The following is an 18,226-nucleotide window of genomic DNA, read 5'->3' on the forward strand; positions in this document are numbered from 1 at the left end:
CGGCGGCGCTGAGGGGGTTGTTTCTGTGGGGTGGGCGGCGCTGGAGGGGAAGGTGTTGTGTTTCGGGGGGGGGCTGTGTGGCACTGGGGTTTTTTTTTGGCGGGGCCGGGGGGGGGGGGTTGGCCCTCAGCTGTTTTCTTTGGAGTAATATGGCCCTCGCCGCTTTACGAGTTGTGCAGGCCTGATCTAGGGGCTGCAGGGGGCACGTATTGCTGTCTCACATGCCTCGCATGCCGCAGGACAGAAGGGATTTGGATAACGCAAAGTTCCTAATAAGAGGGTTTCAGATACATGGCACTATACCGTATCATGCATGGTGCTACCTAGTGGCTAACCATTCTAATAGTTCAACATTCCATTCCAGTCGAGGCCCAGCGCCCAGCCCTCAGATGCTGTGACTGCTTTGCAGCTGGCACGGTTGTGCTGATGTGTAAAGCCTCGGCACTTGGCAGAGGTGCACAAAACTGCTTTTTTCTACTCTATGGAGTCCGGATGCGTTTTGCCATTTGTCCTGCTGTGTTGTGTTTATCAGGGATTCGCCCCAGAGCTGCAGCAGGGGGTAGGGTCTGCTCCCAGTCGCCTCCTTTTGCATGAGATGGTTGCTAGCTCAGCTGTCCCCTCCAGCTTTGAGCTGTCTCTGCAGGAGGTTGTGAGGTGACAAGTTTGCTGGATTTTGGTTTCAGTTTCCTATTGAATCTATTTTGAGGCTGACGTTTCTATTTGTGCCTGGGAGTAGAGAGTGCAAACATGCAAATACAGAACACAAAGCACTCTGCTCAGCCACCGCAATCTGGGCAGCCTCTCCTAGCACAACCCCCCTCGCACACTGCAGGCCTGTCGTCAAAGCAATAGCGCACAACCTCGACTGCATGGAACAGACATGGGAATAGCTGCACTCAGCAGCAACAGCAGCTTTATTGAACCTATGCACTTAGGAACAAGGCTCCCTGCTCTCATTGCCAAGAGATACTAATACTTTGCTCTGACACAGCACTTTTTCATCTGTAGATCTCAAAGCGATTTACAAAGCAGGTCAGCATCCTTATTCCCATTTTACAGATGGGGAAACTGAAGCACAGAGGGGTGCAGTAACATGCCCAAGATCACCTAGCAGGCTGGTGGTAGAGCTGGTACTAGAACTCAGCTGTACCGTGTACGCATTTGGTGCCTTATCCACTAGGCCACACTGCTTCCCTTGTGTTATAGCAGGGCGCCAGCTGGACTGTTGCTAAGGCTGAGCATGGCTTCCTGTTTAAAGGTGGGCTCTACTAGGGTTACCATACGTCCGTATTTCCCCGGACATGTCCGGCTTTTTAGTTGTTAATTGCCGTCCAGGAGGATTTTTTAAATATATAAAAAAGTCCGGAAAATACGGACGTATGATAACCCTACCCACTGCCCCCTCTCCTCTTGGGGTGTCAGCTCACTCAGCCTGAGGATTGCAACCCCACCCCCCCATGCTGCTGCAACCCTGCGCCCCACGGCTAGGAGCGGTGGCGTCTCTGCAGCCAGCTGCTGGTGCGGGGGACCGCGGCCGCTTCTCCCTCCTCTGAGCATCCCCCGCGGCTCTGGCAGAGCCTCAGTCTCCCCCCTCCGTCCTGGCCGTGCAAGGAGCCGCCGCTGCCAGCGGTCCGTGCAGCCGGGGCTGCCTCCCCCCCCTCGGCGGAGCCGCTGCCCCGGGGCAGGTCCCGGCACGGGGAAAGTTTCTTGGCGTGCGGCGGCGGCTCCCAGGAGCCCGAGCTCCCCCACCCGGGAAGGGTCCGCTCTGCAGCGCCTCCCGCAGCCTGAGCTGCCACAGCCTCGCCGGGTCCGGCTGCGAGCGGGGTGGAGGCTCCCCTGATGGAGGTGAAGGGTGGGGGACTCTGAGGTGGGGCGGTTTCTGAGGGTAGGGGGCTATAGGAGGGGGTGGGGGGCTCTGAGGCAGGGACTGTGGAGAGTGGGGGACTGTGGAGGGGGTGGGCTATGGGAGGAGGTGGGGAAATGAAGGGTAGGGGTTATGGAGGGAGATGAAGGGGAGGACTGAGGTGGGGGTGCTGTGGAAGGTGGGGGAGCGCTATGGAAGGTGGGGGCTATGGGAGGGGGTGGGGGGCTCTGAGGCAGGGGCTGTGGAGAGTGGGGGGGCTGCGGAGGGCAGGCTCTCAGGAGAGGGGGCACTGAGACAGGAGAAGGCTGAGGATGGGCCCTGTGGAAAGCGGGTGGCTCTGGGGTGAGGCCTGGGGGGTCCGGCGGGCGGGTGGAAGGCGGCTCTGGGGTGAGGCCTGGGGGGTCCGGCAGGCGGGCAGGAGGTGGCTCTGGGGTGAGGTCTGGGGGGTTGGGCGGGCGGGAGGCAGCTCTGGGGTGAGGCCTGGGGGGGGGGGGCTGGGGGGCGGGGGGGAGGGGCGCTGGGGGGAGGCCTGGGGGGTCCGGCGGGGGGGTGGGCGGGAGGCGGCTCTGGGGGAAGGCCTGGGGGAGTCCGGCGGGCAGGCGGGAGGTGGCTCTGGGGTAGGGTTACCATACATCCAGATTTTCCCGGACATGTCTGACTTTTTGGTCCTCAAATCCCCATCCGGGAGGAATTTCCAAAAAGCCGGATATGTCCGGGAAAATAGGGAGGCATGGTAAGGGGACCGCCTTCTCCCCGGGCTCCAACTTTCCCGGCTCCCGCCACTCTCCACCACAGCGGGGGCCGAAGCAACTTCCCCAGTGCAGCAGCAGCCAGGGGGTGGGAGGGAGGAGGGGGAATGCGGGGTGCTCAGGGGAGGGGGTGGAGTTGGGGGCGGGGACTTTGGGGAAGGGGCGGAGTTGGGGCGGGGCCGGGGCGGCGAAGGTGTGGAGTTGGGGCGGGGCCAGGGGCGGAGTTGGGGCGGGGCCAGGGCCCCGTGGAGTGTCCTTGTTTTGCAGTATTGAAATATGGTAACCCTAGCTCTACATGCTCTAAAATCCACATGCTGACTTGGATTGGCTTGAAATTTGTTATGCCTCATGGTAGGGGCAGATTAAGATCCACATTTGGGTTTATTTGAACAAAAGGTTCCTGTGTTATATCCCCTCCAAAACCAGCATTTTACAAAATCATCTTGTTCTTCTACCATTTTTTGTGCACCCCTGGGGCTCAAACAAGGGCTCAGCGCTTCCCCAAATTGATCTTGGTCACAAGGATTTCTCTCTGCCTGGACATGACACCCACTGCCCCTTTGGGGAAGCGATAGAGAAAGTCAGTAAGTGTAAAATTTGTACCCTGAGGTGCCAAACTGCTGCACCTACAAGTGGAATGCGCCTGTGGGCACTGAATTGAGAGGCACCCACGCGTGTTTGAGCCCTGGCCTTGGCAGCTCTCAGGGAACGGGTGTGGGGCACCTTGCTCTCTGCCTGCACTCTGCAGGGGGCCTGGGAGGAGCCTGGTCCCGAGATGAAAATGTCTGGTTTAAGAGTGCAGAGTGCGCTGCAATTCCCCTGCAGACTCTGCTATAACTTCAGCAGTAGTGTCAAGGAAATTAGCACTGATTAATAGAAGGAAGACGAACGACTCTAGTAAGCAGTTAGGGTAAAGAAATCATTTTTCCTGAATATTGGGATTGGTTTGTGATGCACTGCCCCCTACATGAGCTGCTCAGAACAAGTTCCAATTCTTATCACACTATTTCATAGAATCATAGAATATTAGGGTTGGAAGAGACCTCAGGAGGTCATCTAGTCCAATCTCCTGCTCAAAGCAGGACCAACACCAACTAAAACATCCCAGCCAGGGCTTTGTCAAGCCGGGCCTTAAAAACCTCTAAGGATGGAGATTCCACCACCTCCCTAGGTAACCCATTCCAGTGCTTCACCACCCTAATATCCAACCTAGACCTCCCGTACTGCAACTTGAGACCATTGCTTCTTGTTCTGTCATCTGCCACCACTGAGAACAGCCGAGCTCCATCCTCTTTGGAACGCCCCTTCAGGTAGTTGAAGGCTGCTATCAAATCCCCCCTCACTCTTCTCTTCTGCAGACTAAATAACCCCAGTTCCCTCAGCCTCTCCTCGTAAGTCATGTGCCCCAGCCCCCTAATAATGTCCGTTGCCCTCCGCTAGACTCTCTCCAATTTGTCCACATCCCTTCTGTAGTGGGGGGGACCAAAACTGGACGCAATACTCCAGGCATGGCCTAACCAGTGCCGAATAGAAGGGAATAATCACTTCCCTCGATCTGTTGGCAATGCTCCTACTAATACAGCCCAATATGCCGTAGGCCTTCTTGGGAACAAGGGCACACTGCTGACTCATATCCAGCTTCTCGTCCACTGTAATCCCCAGATCCTTTTCTGCAGAACTGCTGCTTAGCCAATCGGTCCCCAGCCTGTAGCGGTGCATGGTATTCTTCCTTCCTAAGTGCAGGACTCTGCACTTGTCCTTGTTGAACCTCATCAGGTTTCTTTTGGCCCAATCCTCCAATTTGTCTAGGTCACTCTGGACCCTATACCTACCCTCCATCATATCTACCTCTCCCCCCCAGCTTAGTGTCATCTGCGAACTTGCTGAGGGTGCAATCCATCCCATCATCCAGATCATTAATAAAGATGTTGAACAAAATTGGCCCCAGGACCGACCTCTGGGGTACTCCGCTTGATACCGTCTGCCAACTAGACATCGAGCCGTTGACCACTACCTGTTGAGCCCGACAATCTAGCCAACTTTCTATCCACTTTATAGTCCATTCATCCAATCCATACGTCTTTAACTTGCTGGCAAGAATACTGTGGGAGACTGTATCAAAAGCTTTGCTAAAGTCAAGATATATCACATCCCCATATCCACAGAGCCAGTTATCTCATCATAGAAGGCAATCAGGTTGGTCAGGCATGACTTGCCCTTGCTGAATCCATGTTGACTGTTCCTGATCACCTTCCTCTCCTCCAAGTGCTTCAAAATGGATTCCTTGGGGACCTGCTCCATGATTTTGCCGGGGACTGAAGTGAGGCTGATCGGTATGTAGTTCCCCGGGTTCTCTTTCTTCCCTTTTTAAAATATGGGCACTATATTTGCCTTTTTCCAATTGTCCAGGACCTCCCCCGATCGCCACGAATTTTCAAAGATAATGGCCAATGGCTCTGCAATCACATCAGCCAACTCCCTCAGCACCCTTGGATGCATTATATCTGGACCCATGGACTTGTGCATGTCCAGCTTTTCTAAATAATCCTTAACCTGTTCTTTCACCACGGAGGGCTGCTCACCTCCTCCCCATACTGTGTTGCCCTGTGCAGCAGTCTGGGAGCTGACCTTGTCTGTGAAGACCAAGGCAAAAAAAGCATTGAGTACTTCAGCTTTTTCCACATTATGTGTCACTAGGTTGCCTCCCCCATTCAGTAAGGGTCCCACACTTTCCCTGACCTTCTTCTTGTTGCTAACATACCTGTAGAAACTCTTCTTGTTACCCTTCACATCTCTTGCTAGCTGCAACTCCATTGTGCCTTGTCCTTCCTGATTACACCCCTGCATGCTCTAGCAATATTTTTATACTCCTCCCTAGTCATCTGTCCAAATTTCCACTTCTTGTAACCTTCCATTTTGAGTTTAAGCTCACCAAAGATTTCACTGTTAAGCAAAGCTGGTCGCCTGCCATATTTGCTGTTCTTTCTGCACATCGGGATTTATTCCTGCACCCTCAATAAGGCTTCTTTAAAATACAGCCAGCTCTTCTGGACTCCTTTCCCCCCTCATATTAGCCTCCCAGGGGATTCTGCCCATCAGTTCCCTAAGGGAGTCTAAGACTGCTTTTCTGAAGTCCAGGGTCCGTATTTTGCTAATCTCCTTTCTTCCTTTTGTCAGGATCCTGAACTCAAGCATCTCATGGTCACTGCTGCCTAGGTTGCCACCCACTTCTACTTCCCCTAACAATTCTTCCCTGTTTGTGAGCAGCAGGTCAAGAAGAGCATGGCCCCTAGTTGGTTCCTCCAGCACTTGTACCAGGAAGTTGGTGCAAAGCTGGGGAATATTGGGGGTCAGAGCAGTGAGGGAAATGTGGAGGTTGGGAAAAAGGCCTGGAGATTGCGAGGACAGGGAGGCCTGGGGAATGTGGGGGCAGGGAGTATGTGGGGGAGTGGAGCCTGGGAATGCGGGGGCGGGGAGCATGGGGGGCAGTGGGGCCTGTGCAGTGCAGGGTCAGGGAGTGTGTGCGGGAAGTGGAGGCATGGGGATGGTGGGGAGGGGGTGGCCTGGGAATTGCGGGGGCGGGGAGTGTGGGGGGGGAGGTGAAGGCCTGGGGACGGCAGGGAGGGGGAGGCCTGGGAATTGCAGGGTGGGGAGTGTGTGGAGAGAGGGGGGCCTGGGTAGGGTTGCCAACCCTCCAGGATTGGCCTGGAGTCTCCCGGAATTGGCATTGATCTCCTGGTGACTATTGAAAGCAATCCGGGAGATTCTAAGAAATGACATTATGTCATGTTGGGGGGAAATTTCTCCTGGAATAGCTTCAGTCAGAGTTGGCAATCCTAGGCCTGGGAATTGCAGGGTGGGGGAGCATGTGGGGGAGTGGGGCTTGGGGATGGCAGGAAGGGAGAGGCCTGGGAATTGCAGGGGTGGGGCGTGTGTGGGGGAGGTGGAGGCCTGGGGATGGCGGGAAGGGGGAGGTCTGGGGAATGTGGGGGCAGGGAGTGTGTGGGGGAGTGGGGCCAGGGGAGTGTGGAGGCAGGGAGTGTGCAGGGATGGGGGATGCCTGGGGAATATGGGGGCAGGGAGCATGTGAGGGAATGGGGCCTGGGGAGTGTGGGGGTAGGGAATGTGTGAAGGTGGGGGGGGGGGCTGGGGAATACATGGGTGGGGAGCGTGCAGGGGCCTGGGGAGTGTGGGAGCAGGGAGTGTGGGGGGGGGGGGGGGGGGGCCTGGGGATAGCGGGAGGGGGGCCGGGGGAGTGGGGGGTAGGGAGTGTGTGAGGGTGGGAGAGGCCTGGGGAATATAGGGGTGGGGAACGTGTGGGGGAGTGGGGCCTGGGGACTGTGGCGTGAGGAGCCCTGGGGAGCTGACAAGCTGCTCCCTCTGGCTGGCTCCCGCACAGCAGAGCAATAATGTCTCTTTCTCTCTCTAGCAGGCCCTGGCCTGTGGTGACATTGCTCAGCATGCGGCGGTAGCCGAAGGGATCCCTCATCCAGATCCCTGGGCTGGGCCAGCTGTGCGGGGCAGCCTTTCCCTGCAATCCCTATGAAGCTGAGGACACCTGGAGTCCTGTCACACCAGCTCCCCCAGGGCAAAGGCACCACTGCTCCCTCCATCTCTCCTGCTGGTGCCTGTCTCTGATGCTGGGCCATGTCGCTAGCTGCCCACCTCACTGATCTGGGGCTTGAATTTGCCAGCAGCAGCTTGGAGGAGATACACCAGGTAGGGTCCAGGGGTGGATGCATGCCCTCCACTCCCATTCCTATGCTGTCTGCAGTGGGGACTAGCCTCACTGGTGTGTCTGTCTGGGGGCAGGAGGATGCTATGAAATGTGCAAGGGGGAGCCAGTCCTAAATCCCTGCCAGGGGAGGTCGTTTGATCAAATCCTAACCCCGCTGGTGCTGTTAGCAAGGGAAATGAGGGCCAGGGTTCCCCCTTGAGAGTCCAGTGGGAATCAGCCAGCTGAGTTTGACTCTGAGCTTGGTGCTTGGGTGCTCTGGGGCTGAATCCTATGGCGGGATCTTGCCTTAGTGCCGGGGGGTAGTGTTTGGCAGGGAATGGGTATTTGTACAATAACTTGTCCCCGCTGGAGTTCTAAGCATCCCAGAACCCTTTCTCTTGGCTCGGGGGCGCATTTATTTTTCTCCCAATGGGCCTTGTGGGCAGGAGTGAGAAAATCTAAGACAGAAGAATGGCTCCAACCAAATACATGGAGGCTTTAGGAAAGAATTAAAGAAGAGTTCAGCGTGAACAAGCTAGCAGTAAAAGAGCTATTCTGCAGCAAAACTATACAACAAGACAAAGATGAGGAAGTTGATAGATCATCCAGAAGAGACAAGAGAGTGGATGGCTACCAAAGTAAGAGAAGATGAGGAATTGTACAAGAGAGGGGATTCCTAATATCTGAACAACTGTTCTCAAACTGTTGTAGCTTTGTGAAGCCCGAGATGAGAGGATTTTAACCACAGAGGAAGGACCGAGCGTTTCAAGTCCAGGCTGTGCTCAGTCAGCCAGAACCACTAATACACATTGCGAATTGTGAAGAAACAGTGGACTTACCCATCTCATTAGGAGTAATTGCTTTTGAGAAAACAAGTAAGGCCATAAGTCAACTGAAGAGGGGTAAAACCCCAAGCTGTGGTAAGATACATGGTGAAATGTTAAGTGCTGGAAAGGAAGTCATGGTGAATTACATGTGCAGGCTGTATAGCATGGGTTGGGAAAAGGAGACCTGTCCTAAAGATAGGAGAAGAGGTGTCACCTGTAAAAATCCCTTAAAAGGGGACCCAGCCTTTTTCTGATAAGTGGAGCAGGGTGACATTTCTCCCTGTACCTGGAAAAGTGTTTTGCATGATAATTTTGAATAGGATGAAAACTGCTGTTGACAAAGTACGCAGGAATGAACAGGCTGGATTTTGATCTGAAAGGTTGTGTTCGGATCTGGTTTTCACCTCCAGGGGAGCTTAAAATACCAGCAGAAGAAGGTTTTTACTTCATTGATTTCACAAAATCATTTGACAGTGTCCACAGAAAAGTCCTCTGGAAGATCCCAAGACACTATGGAATTCCAGCAAAAATTGCAAATTGATAAAAGCTTTGTATGACGAGTCTGCGTGGTGGAGACACGGAACGGTTTAAAATTGTTATTGATGTAAGGCAAGGCTGTGTACTGTCTCCACTTCTCTTCTGCATTGTCTTAGACTTTGTAATGAGATGAGTGATGGAGAGACAGGAGATAAACTGTGGATCCTAGAGTTTGCAGATGACATAGTCATATGGATACTAATGTGGATGGAACACAACTTTATGAGCATAAATGTAAAAGCTGCCAATCAGTATTTGTATCAGTATTCAGGAGACCAAGATTATGGGGATAGCAGAGAATGCTGATGATATTGACACATGTATGACTGATGGAGAAGGGTATGAAAGAGTTGATGACTTTGGTTAACTTGTAAGTACAATATCTGCTAATGGCCAGGCCATTAAAGGAGTGAAGGCAAGAACTGACAAAGCCAGAGAATCATTTTCTCATGTTTTAAACATCTGGAAGAGTAGGAAGATACATTTACACAGTGATGGCAATGCTATTAGAGAGACAAGGTGTGGGAGTTCATATCCTTTATTGGACCAACTTCTGTTGGTGAGAGAGCCAAGCTTGTCTCTCTAATATACTGGGACCAACACAGCTAGGCAGGTGTAAGCCACCTGGGCTGGGCAGGCAATCGGGTGTCGCCTGTTACAGCAGAGACCCAGCTATGGTATATGGGGAGGGGAGGTGGGGGAAGCAGGCCAAGCACTCCTGGGGGCTGACAGCTGCTGCAGGGCTGGAGCCAAGGGGCTGGGAGCTGCAGACACACTCAGACTGAGCCAGGCGTAGCAGGAGGGAGGACTGCACTCTCCACCAGTGGTTGGCTGCAACTCTGCAGCCCCTGTTCCAGGATGCTTCTTTAGGAGACACAGTGCTGCCCTCCAGTGGCATGTACCCACATCTCCCTTGCTCTGGCCAGTTTCTGCTCTCAGCTGTGGTGTGGCCAGCCAGCCTGTGAGGCCCTTACTCTGCATTCAGAGCAGTGCTACTGGGTGCCCTGTTCCTGCATCTCTGGAAAGGGTCAGGACTGCTCTCGCAGTGACCCAACAGGAGCGTGTCATGCAGCAGCCAATCCAAGCGCTGGCAGTCTGGAATTTGTCCCCAGTTAGGCATTGCTAGGAGTGTGTGGGGTGCCTTACTGTGGGGTAGGGCTGCCATGATAGCTACACAGCCCAGCCATGCACGCAGAGGTGAGGGTGGGGGTTCTGTGCAGCCAGGCAGCAGAGCTGCTGAGGGGTGGGAGCTGTGCAGCGGCTTGGGGTTCCTTGTCCCTCCTTCCAACCCAGAGAATGAATGTCTGTTGCATGGAGTGCGATGCGTTTCAGGGAGGGCCGCCTGCCCCTGGAGAGGCGTGTTTGGAATGTATGGGTGTCACACTCTGTACCTCAAAGCAAAACCCTGGAACCCCCATATTAACCACTGTCATGTAACTGTGATATGTTTTGTACAAAGCATGCCATGTAAGATATCCTAGGAAAGGTCATGATCTGCTGAAACCCGTTGTTCTGTCCAAACATCTCTCGTTAGTGTGTATGAAGCTATGAGATTTTGCTGTACGGTTGTTACTGAAATGTGTTGTAAGTTTGCTAGTGACATACACAGGACCCCCTCCCAGGAGGGTGCTCAACTACCATTAATCAGCAAGGGAGTGTAATCAAGGGATTTACAATTCAATGAGAGCTGCCCAAGCACCACACAATGGGGACTGCTCAACTCTATGACTCAGTTGCACAAGACCACACCCTGGGGATTGCCCAGCCCAGTGACTCAGCAAAGCCCACCAGGACATGTCTGCGCAAGTCTTCTAGGCACATGGACTGAGGATAAAATTAGGGAACAGCGGCGGCATGCCTTGGTCTTTCTCCTCCCCCACCTATGCTGGAAGCAACAGGAACGCTGAGAAGACAAAAAACTTTAACTGAGGAGACTGGTCCAGGCCTAAGGGAGGCCTGTGTATTAAGAACTGTAACATCCAGTGGGATGAGAAAATTGCTTGATCCAAATACTGCCTAGTGTAATAAGGTTTAAGATTTAGATTGTGTGCTTATCTTTTATTTTCATTGGTAACTATCTCTGACCTCTTATGCTTACCACTTATAATCACTTAAAATCTATCTTTCCGTAGTTAATAAATCTGGTTTATTAAAAATAAAAGTTATATTTTGCCTAAAACAGTTTGGTTTGGTTGAAGTGCTTGGGAAATCTCAGCTCAGGTTACAAAGGCTGAGGGAGAGGCAGACCGGGTAATAAATTTGCACTGATCAGGCTTTTGACCAGGGCAAGATGGTACAGCTCTGGGGTGCAAGGCTGGGGTGCTGGGGGGAATTTGCTGGTGCCTTTCTCTGTGTGATTCGTGAGTGGCTCAGGGAGCATTCGTGCAATCCAGCTGGGTGTGGGGCTCCCTCTGCTGTTGTGCTGAATGATAACAGCACCTGGAGGGGTTTGCTGCTTGTCACTAGCAAAGCATTGGGAGAGACAGCCCAGGCTGGAGAGTTAAGGGGGCACAGCGGTCCCACAGTTCCAGGTTGCACCTGAGGCATCCCATCACACTGGTTGGCCCTGAGATCTTGGGGGGGGGGGAGGTGCTAAGCATGCTGGGGGATGGTCTCAAGCTGCACTTTCTATGATGTATGTCTGTCCCCCTGCAGCTCGATGACCCACTAGCCTTTCCTGCCTCACTGGAGGAGCAGTTTCCCTGCACAGACCTGCTGTGTGTGTATTCGGGGCTGGAATTGGATGAGGTGCCCAGTGGCATCATGGTAGATGGGCTGCTGGACAAGCACGAGCCGCAGGTTGTCGGGGACAGTGTCACAGTGCCAGGTGGGTCACACGGGAGTAAGGGGGAGGAGGGTGTTTCATCCATTGCAGATCCCCTAAAACTCCAAAAGCTAGGCCTTTGCTGAGACCCAGCAGAGCTGAGCTCAGGGCTCTCCCCTGGTGTGCAGAGCCAGTCTAGCTCCAGCCCTGCATATGATGCTGCAGCTAGCAAGCTGCATGTTTATGCACCACCATCTCCACTGGCAGGGGGAGTGACATGGCTCCTGCCTCGATGGGGTCAAGGAAACCTTGTGTAGCACTGCCTGCCAGAGTCTGCATGGAGCCTGCACCGAGAGGGGGAACGGCTCCATCATCCCAACGGAAACAATAGGTGCTGCTGGGGACTGGGCTCTTTGGAAAGCCTGGCAGCAGATGGGTGCCCCAGGGTGGTCCCGTTCCCCCCTGAAGTGGGGGGGGGGAAGCTGACACAGGCTGTTTCTCTGCAGGTGACGCTGAGCAGCCGTTACCCCCCATTGCAGCTGGCGAGGGCCTGCTCTGGGTGGAGTCACCCAACAACATCTTGGATGAGACGCGCCTGCGTGAGTCGCCTTTGCTGGGCAGTGGCCCTCCCCTCTTAGGTTGTGGTGGGGACAGAGCTGGGGGCCCTCCCCTCTCACAAGGCAGTACAAGGGCCCCTGCCCTCTCACAGGGTGGTGGCTGGGGCCTTCCCCTCTCACAGGGGGTCTCTCGAGCATCAGGGCGAGGTGGCTCTCCCCTCCCGTGGGCGGGGGAGAAGGGTTGGAGGGTGCTCACACCTAGATAGGGTCTATGTGTAGGTTAGAGGCCTTCTTTCAGGGTGGCTGCATCTTGGCAGGCAGGGGAGTTGCTGGCATGGCCCAGCCTGAGTGAGGGTCCTGGGGGCGTGATGCTGATCTGGTGCCCCATGTTCAGCCAGGCTTCCCTCCCATTGTATCCCTTGTAGTTGGCGGCACTAGGGTTTCCCTGGACAGAGGGGCCTGTCCCCTGGGCCCAGGGGAAGCCAGCGGCCTGCACAGGTCTGGAGACGAGGAGAATCCCATGGCTGGGTCCACCAGGGAGCAGACAGGGAAGCAGCCCAGGAGGAAAGGTAACCACGTCCCCTAAATCCTGCGCGTGCTGTGCCCTCCTCTCCTTGCAGGGCTCCTTGGGCCAGTGACATGTCCTGTTCTGTTGGCGGGGAGCGCCTGGCGCAGAGCCAGCCTCCTCGTTGACATGCACCTGCCGCATCCCCGCGAGTCTCAGCTACCAGCCTTAACCCTGACCCAGGGCCCTGCCCAGCAAGCCCCGGGTGTCCCATCTCCATCGCCACTCCCTGCACTGCAGCTCCCCGCACACTGGCCAAACCAGCTGTCCTCCTGCCTCTCCGCCACTATGGGTCAGAGACACCATTATCTTGTATCTTCCCCAACCCTGCCCCATGGCCAGTGCTGGCCCTGCCCCCAGCCCACCACCCCTGCCCAGTACTGTGCACCAGGGTGTGGAGGCAATATCACTCCCACTAGCTGCTCTGGTCTGAGCCCAGCAGCATGGCCAGCCCTCTGTGCGGAGGCTGTCTCCATCACTGGCTGTGTGACTGTTGAGACCCAACCCTACAGTGCTGGCCCGTCACCCCCTCCCTCCCCTGGCACTGACACACTGGAGGTGGGTGTAGTGCTGTGCAGAACTGTGCTGGGAAGACAGCAACCCTGCTGTGGTGATCGCATGCTGTCCTGATCTTGAACAGCGGCAGTCTTACCACAGCGGATGGCCGCTACATTTCAATGGGGAGGGCAGTGATTCTGGGCCGTGCACACAGCACAGTCCCAGCGTGTGTCCATGGAGAGACAGACAAACGTATCCACAGCCTGACAGTCACTGACAGAGGGAAGCTGCTCTCTGAAGTGAATCCAGGGGAGGTGCAGTGCCCAGGCCCCACCCAGAGGATGCTGCAGGGGCAGGAGGTCCAGCGCCTGCTGTGAGAATACTGATGGCCTGGGGAGACCCATGGAGAGGCAGGTTGGGTGGTAAGAGGGTTGGGGCAGTGCTCTTCCTTTCCCCTGTCTTCCTCTTGCAGGTCGCAAGCCGAAGCCCCCCCGCTGCCTTTCCCCCATCACCACCGCCCCTGGCTTTCCAATCTGCAGGAAGAGCAAGGATGGCAAAGGTAGTGAGCAGCACGGCGGGCCATGGAGGGGGGGTAGGCTAGGAGATGCCTGGTCGGGCAGGGCCACAGCAAACAGCTCCTGTAGCTTGGCAGGGAGCAGACATGCTTGGCTCAGCGCCCAATGGGGCAAATCATCAGCCAGAGGCTGCTGAGCGAACGGGAGATGCTTCCCGCCTGGCTAGGCTCCCTGGCCAGTCTGCCTCGGGGAGGGGGGAGCCTGGCCCATACGGCCTGGCCCACCACTAGCCCGGCAGCTGCAGCAGAGCGCCCTTCCTCACCACCTAGGGATTCCTGTGGGGCAGCTCTCTGGCCTGTGGGGTGCAGGGGACAGACTAGTTGATCACACTGGGCCCTTCTCACCTTGGACTCTCTGAATGTAGCCCAGGCAGCTCCCCAGCCCCGGCAGAGCCTTTCCCTTGACAGCAGGACAAACTGCACACAGCAGGGATGACAGCCTGGGAAAGCTCTAGCCTCCAGCCCATGAGGGGAGGCCTAGTGGGACGGGAGCAGCCCAGTGTTGCTGTGGATAATGGTGACTCGCTCTCTGTCAGGGGCTGCTGGGCGAACTTGCTGGCTCTGCTAACGTCCCTAGACCAGTCCAGGCTCCCTGGGCCAGGAGGCTGCTCTGCCCTCTGCCCATGTCTGCCCAGGTGATGACATTCTGTGCAGCTATATCCAGGCCTCTCCGCTCCTCTTTGGTGCTTGAACACCAACAGTGCTGATACTGAGAGGATTTCCCAGCAGTCCCCCCTGCGCTCGCCTGCAGCTCTGAGCTGCTTAGCTGGTCTTGGCAGACACGTCCCTCCTGTCTGTGCCTTACACACAGTGACGTTTTCCTTGCAGCCAGGAGGGCTAGAGCCCATTGTGAAGGAGAGCTGAGACTCTGGAGCACGTCAGCTGGGAGTGGCCTGCACCCCCAGCGCACTGATTAACAGCTCTCCACTCTGCCTGGGCTGTGGACTTAAGGCCTATGTTCGTTACTGCTGCAGAGGAAGGGCACTCTGGCTAGCGATGGGGTGGTGCATGGGGCACTGGGCTGGCTCATGGGACTCAGTAAGGCCCTGACTCCTTGCCCTTAGAACAACAGGGGCTGCGCTGGGCTCCTCAGCACAGGGGGCAGTTCAGAGGAGAGGAGGGTCTGGGATGCCCCTTCCCAGGGCTGTGCACTGTCAGCCCCTCACGCCCGCCATGCCCCCCCCCCCAGGTAATGCCCTCTACCTGTGGGAGTTCCTGCTGGCGCTGCTCCAGGACAGGAACACCTGCCCAAAGTACATCAAATGGACCCAGCGAGACAGGGGCATCTTCAAGCTGGTGGACTCCAAGGCAGTGTCCAGGCTGTGGGGAAAGCAAAAGAACAAACCCAGCATGAACTACGAAACCATGGGCCGAGCACTGCGGTAGGGCCCTCCAGCTGGGGGTTGGTTGCAGGGCTGGTGGCAAGAGGGGAGCGGTGGGGGGGATACAGCGTGGGGGGAAGCCGTGTGGGAGAGTGCAGCACTGATGGGGTAAGGGGGGCTGTGCAGGGGCCAGGGTGGGGATGCAGGGGAGCGGTGAGGGGCGGGTATTGGCACTAGAGGAGGCGGGGGGGGGGGCGTTGTGGCACTGGGGGATGGGGAAATCTCGGTCTCATGCTGCGATGGTGTCTCCCCCAGGTACTATTACCAGCGTGGCATTCTGGCCAAGGTGGAAGGGCAGCGGCTGGTATATCAGTTCAAGGAGATGCCCAAGGACCTGGTGGTGATTGAGGATGAGGGGGAAGCAGTGGGCAATGTGAACCCCAGAGCCAGCCGCTCAGCCACCAGGCCCTCTTCCCAGAGCTCCCCCCTCCAGAGGGCCATGTCCCCCACTCGCAGCAAGAGGGAGTCTGCACCAGCGACCCAGCCTCGGGAGTCCGCAGCTGCACCATGTCCTGCTCCCAAAGTGCAGCAAGGGGCCAGCAAGCCACCCTCCCAGGCCGTGGGGTAAGTGCCTGGAGGAAGGGCCGGTTCTGCAACATGCAGGGCTGAGGAATGCCAGCCGTGTCCCAGCCCGTCTCCCCCCCAACACAGCCCCTTGTGGATGCAGTGCCAGCCACAGGCGTTGGGGGCTGCATGGACCCTCTGGCCATGCAGTGCCTTGCCCACCATTGGCATTGATGCTGCCTTGAGTGGAGCAGACCAGCCTTCAGGCCAGGGCTGGGCCTGGCCCTGGAGTGGGTGTTTGCCCCAGGGCAGCCCCTCACAGTGGCAGCTTGTGTTCAGCAGGGCGAAGGTGCCATGGCCACTGCAGGCAGGACCCTCCAGCTTTCCTGAGAGCAGCATTGGGCAAGGGGAGTTGGGATCCACCCAGGGCACAGGGCCATGGTTGCCATCATGCACCCAGACAGCAGTACCCTCCGTGGCCAGGCTGCCAGCTCTCTGGAGAAGTTGGCTGGACCCAGAGCAAGGGTGCAGAGCAGGCAGGTTGTGGAAGGAGGGCTGGTGATTAGTCCAGATGATGGGGCTGGAGGAGACCAATGCTGCTGAGGGGTTGAGCGGCTCAGGAACAGGGTCACAGGGAGCCCAGTTGGTGGGACAGTGCAGGGGCAGAGCGGCATGGAAGCCAAAGGGGGGGCTCTAGCGAGGCGTGGCAGGAGAGCTGCGCTGCAGGGCAGGATGGGGAGGTTGTTGGAGGCCCGATGGGGGGACACAGTGAGAGGCAGTTTGGGGGGACCTGAGGCTGAGTGAGCCAGGGCAGAGCAGGGCAGGGGGGATATAGTGCATGGGTGACAATCAGAATGCCAACACTTCAGTGCCAGTAGAGGCAGGCACCACAGGGTCTTGGGCACATAGGCTCCAGCTTAGGATCACAAGCACTGGGGCTGGTGCCCCAGCTGTGAGCGGAGGGGCGACATGGGGTGCAGTGGAGGCCTGGCTGGGGAGGAGGGGGGCAGGTTTCCCATCCCCCACCTACAGTGGTTGGCGGGGCCCAGTCTGCACATTCACTCCAGCATGTGACCATTTTCCATTCTCCTTCCCCAGCTCCCTGCTCCTACCCGGTCGCTTGGGGCTGGGATCCCTGACTCTCCAGCCCATCCCACTCACCACAGTGCTGGCCCTGGGAAACGCTGCCAGTTCTCCTTTTCCAAGCAGCACCCCTGCTCCGGACAGGCTCCCGCTCCAGCCTGGGTTCCCCATGAATGGGTTCCCCAAGCCACTGCCAGGCCCGGGCAGCAGTATCTCAGCAGCAGGCCCCCTCCTGCCTGCTGCCCCGCAGCACTCTTTGACTAGCCTGCTCCAGCCAATGGCTCTGACTGGCCAGCCAGGCACTGTTGTTGCCACCAGCATTGGGACAGTGGAGGCCAGCGGCAGCTGCCTGGCTATGCTGGATCGCCCGCTCCCGAGCCTGCTTTCAAGTGATCCTGCCACGCTCGCTGGCGTGCTGACAACACAGGCGTCACAGCAGGAGAGCCTGCCTGGCCGCGCAAAGGTCCAGGAACTCCAGCCACCAGCTCGAAGCAGCTCCCAGGATAGCAAAGCAACAGCAGCCCTGCCAGCAGGAGGCACTGACAGCTGCACCCAACTCAGCCGCCCAAAGGTGGGCTTGACACCCGTGGTGGAACTGGAATTAGCCATCAGCTCGGAGGCAACGTTCCCTGGTGAGCAGATGGCTCAGCTCTTGGCAAAGCCCAGCTCTGCCCCAGCCCCTGCAGCGCTGCTGTCTCTAGGCAGTGGTGACATCAAGGAGGAATGCTGGGACGTGGTGTGAAGTGTGCGGATGCACCCTGGGCTCCAATAGAGGCAAAGGATGCTGGGAAAGCTCAGTTCCCTGGACTGACAGGATCCAACTTAGGGCTGGGGGCTGCTGGGGCCAGGGGAGCCTTGGAGGCCGCATGGCATTTGCTTCTTGCCCTCACCCATTAAAGAGACATTTTGCACCAGACTGGCGGTGGGCTGTGGCAAGGCATCTTACCCAGGAGTTGCCATCTATGGAGATGCCAGGCCCCAATATGCAGTGTTCTGGCTTGAGCCAAGGGGCCGAGCTAGTGGCTGGGCCTGGCCCCGAGTACAGCTGCTGGAATGGGAGCTGCTCCCCATTATCCAGGAGGGAGGGAATTCAGCGGGGCCCCTGCACTAGTGCTACTGAAGGGAGCCAGAGGTGCTGCTTGCACTGCTCTAATTGCAGAGCTTCTGCAACCTGTTCTGGCCCTAGCACAGGCTACGGCCGGCCTGGCTCCTACCCTAACTCGTGGCCTGGGTGCCGTGGCCTATGGGCCTTGCCGGGGTGGGGGCTGGTGAAATGGGATGCCCCAGGCCACCTCTTATGCCCCAACACCCCCGGCACACTGAGCTGGGGGACCTCGCCTGCAATGCCGGCTTTATGGCCCCTTTGTGGCAGCGGTCACAGAGCAGTGCTGAATAGCAGCAGCCCCTGAGGAGCCTGGTGGCATCCACTGGGACCCATGACCAGGCAGCTCGAATAGAGCAGCCGCATGTGTAACCTGGGCCATGGGAGTGGCTGAAACTGCACCAAGGGGGCGCTGGTTGGATGTCTGCTTGGAGCGAGAGCAGCAGGCTGGGGCCTGGCCTCTGTGCCAATCAGGAGCCCATGCCTGGACACCTACTGCCCCT

The 18,226-nt window shown here is 57.0% G+C and overlaps 1 protein-coding gene across 1 annotated transcript; it reads left to right on the plus strand.

Annotated features, from left to right (window-relative positions):
- The first annotated feature begins 7,203 nt into the window (after window positions 1-7,203).
- On the plus strand, window positions 7,204-17,363 carry ELF4 (E74 like ETS transcription factor 4). Its single transcript, XM_024197017.2, has 8 exons — window positions 7,204-7,332; window positions 11,350-11,521; window positions 11,965-12,057; window positions 12,441-12,584; window positions 13,551-13,637; window positions 14,842-15,034; window positions 15,290-15,598; window positions 16,637-17,363. The coding sequence occupies exons 1-8, from the start codon at window positions 7,261-7,263 to the stop codon at window positions 17,361-17,363; spliced, it is 1,797 nt and encodes a 598-aa protein (XP_024052785.1). The 5' UTR covers window positions 7,204-7,260.
- The last annotated feature ends 863 nt before the right edge of the window (window positions 17,364-18,226 follow it).

This window comes from Terrapene carolina, unplaced genomic scaffold (assembly GCF_002925995.2).
Source record: "Terrapene carolina triunguis isolate 2854851 unplaced genomic scaffold, T_m_triunguis-2.0 Scaffold137, whole genome shotgun sequence".
In the NCBI taxonomy this organism is placed as follows: Eukaryota; Metazoa; Chordata; order Testudines; family Emydidae; genus Terrapene; species Terrapene triunguis.

Bases quoted from the DNA above. Each gene is read 5' to 3' on its own strand.
- ELF4 (XM_024197017.2), top strand. From the start codon at position 7,261: ATGTCGCTAGCTGCCCACCTCACTGATCTGGGGCTTGAATTTGCCAGC. The intron at 15,035-15,289 runs GTAGGGCCCTCC...TGTCTCCCCCAG, and splicing joins ACCATGGGCCGAGCACTGCG to GTACTATTACCAGCGTGGCA. The intron at 15,599-16,636 runs GTAAGTGCCTGG...CTCCTTCCCCAG, and splicing joins CCACCCTCCCAGGCCGTGGG to CTCCCTGCTCCTACCCGGTC.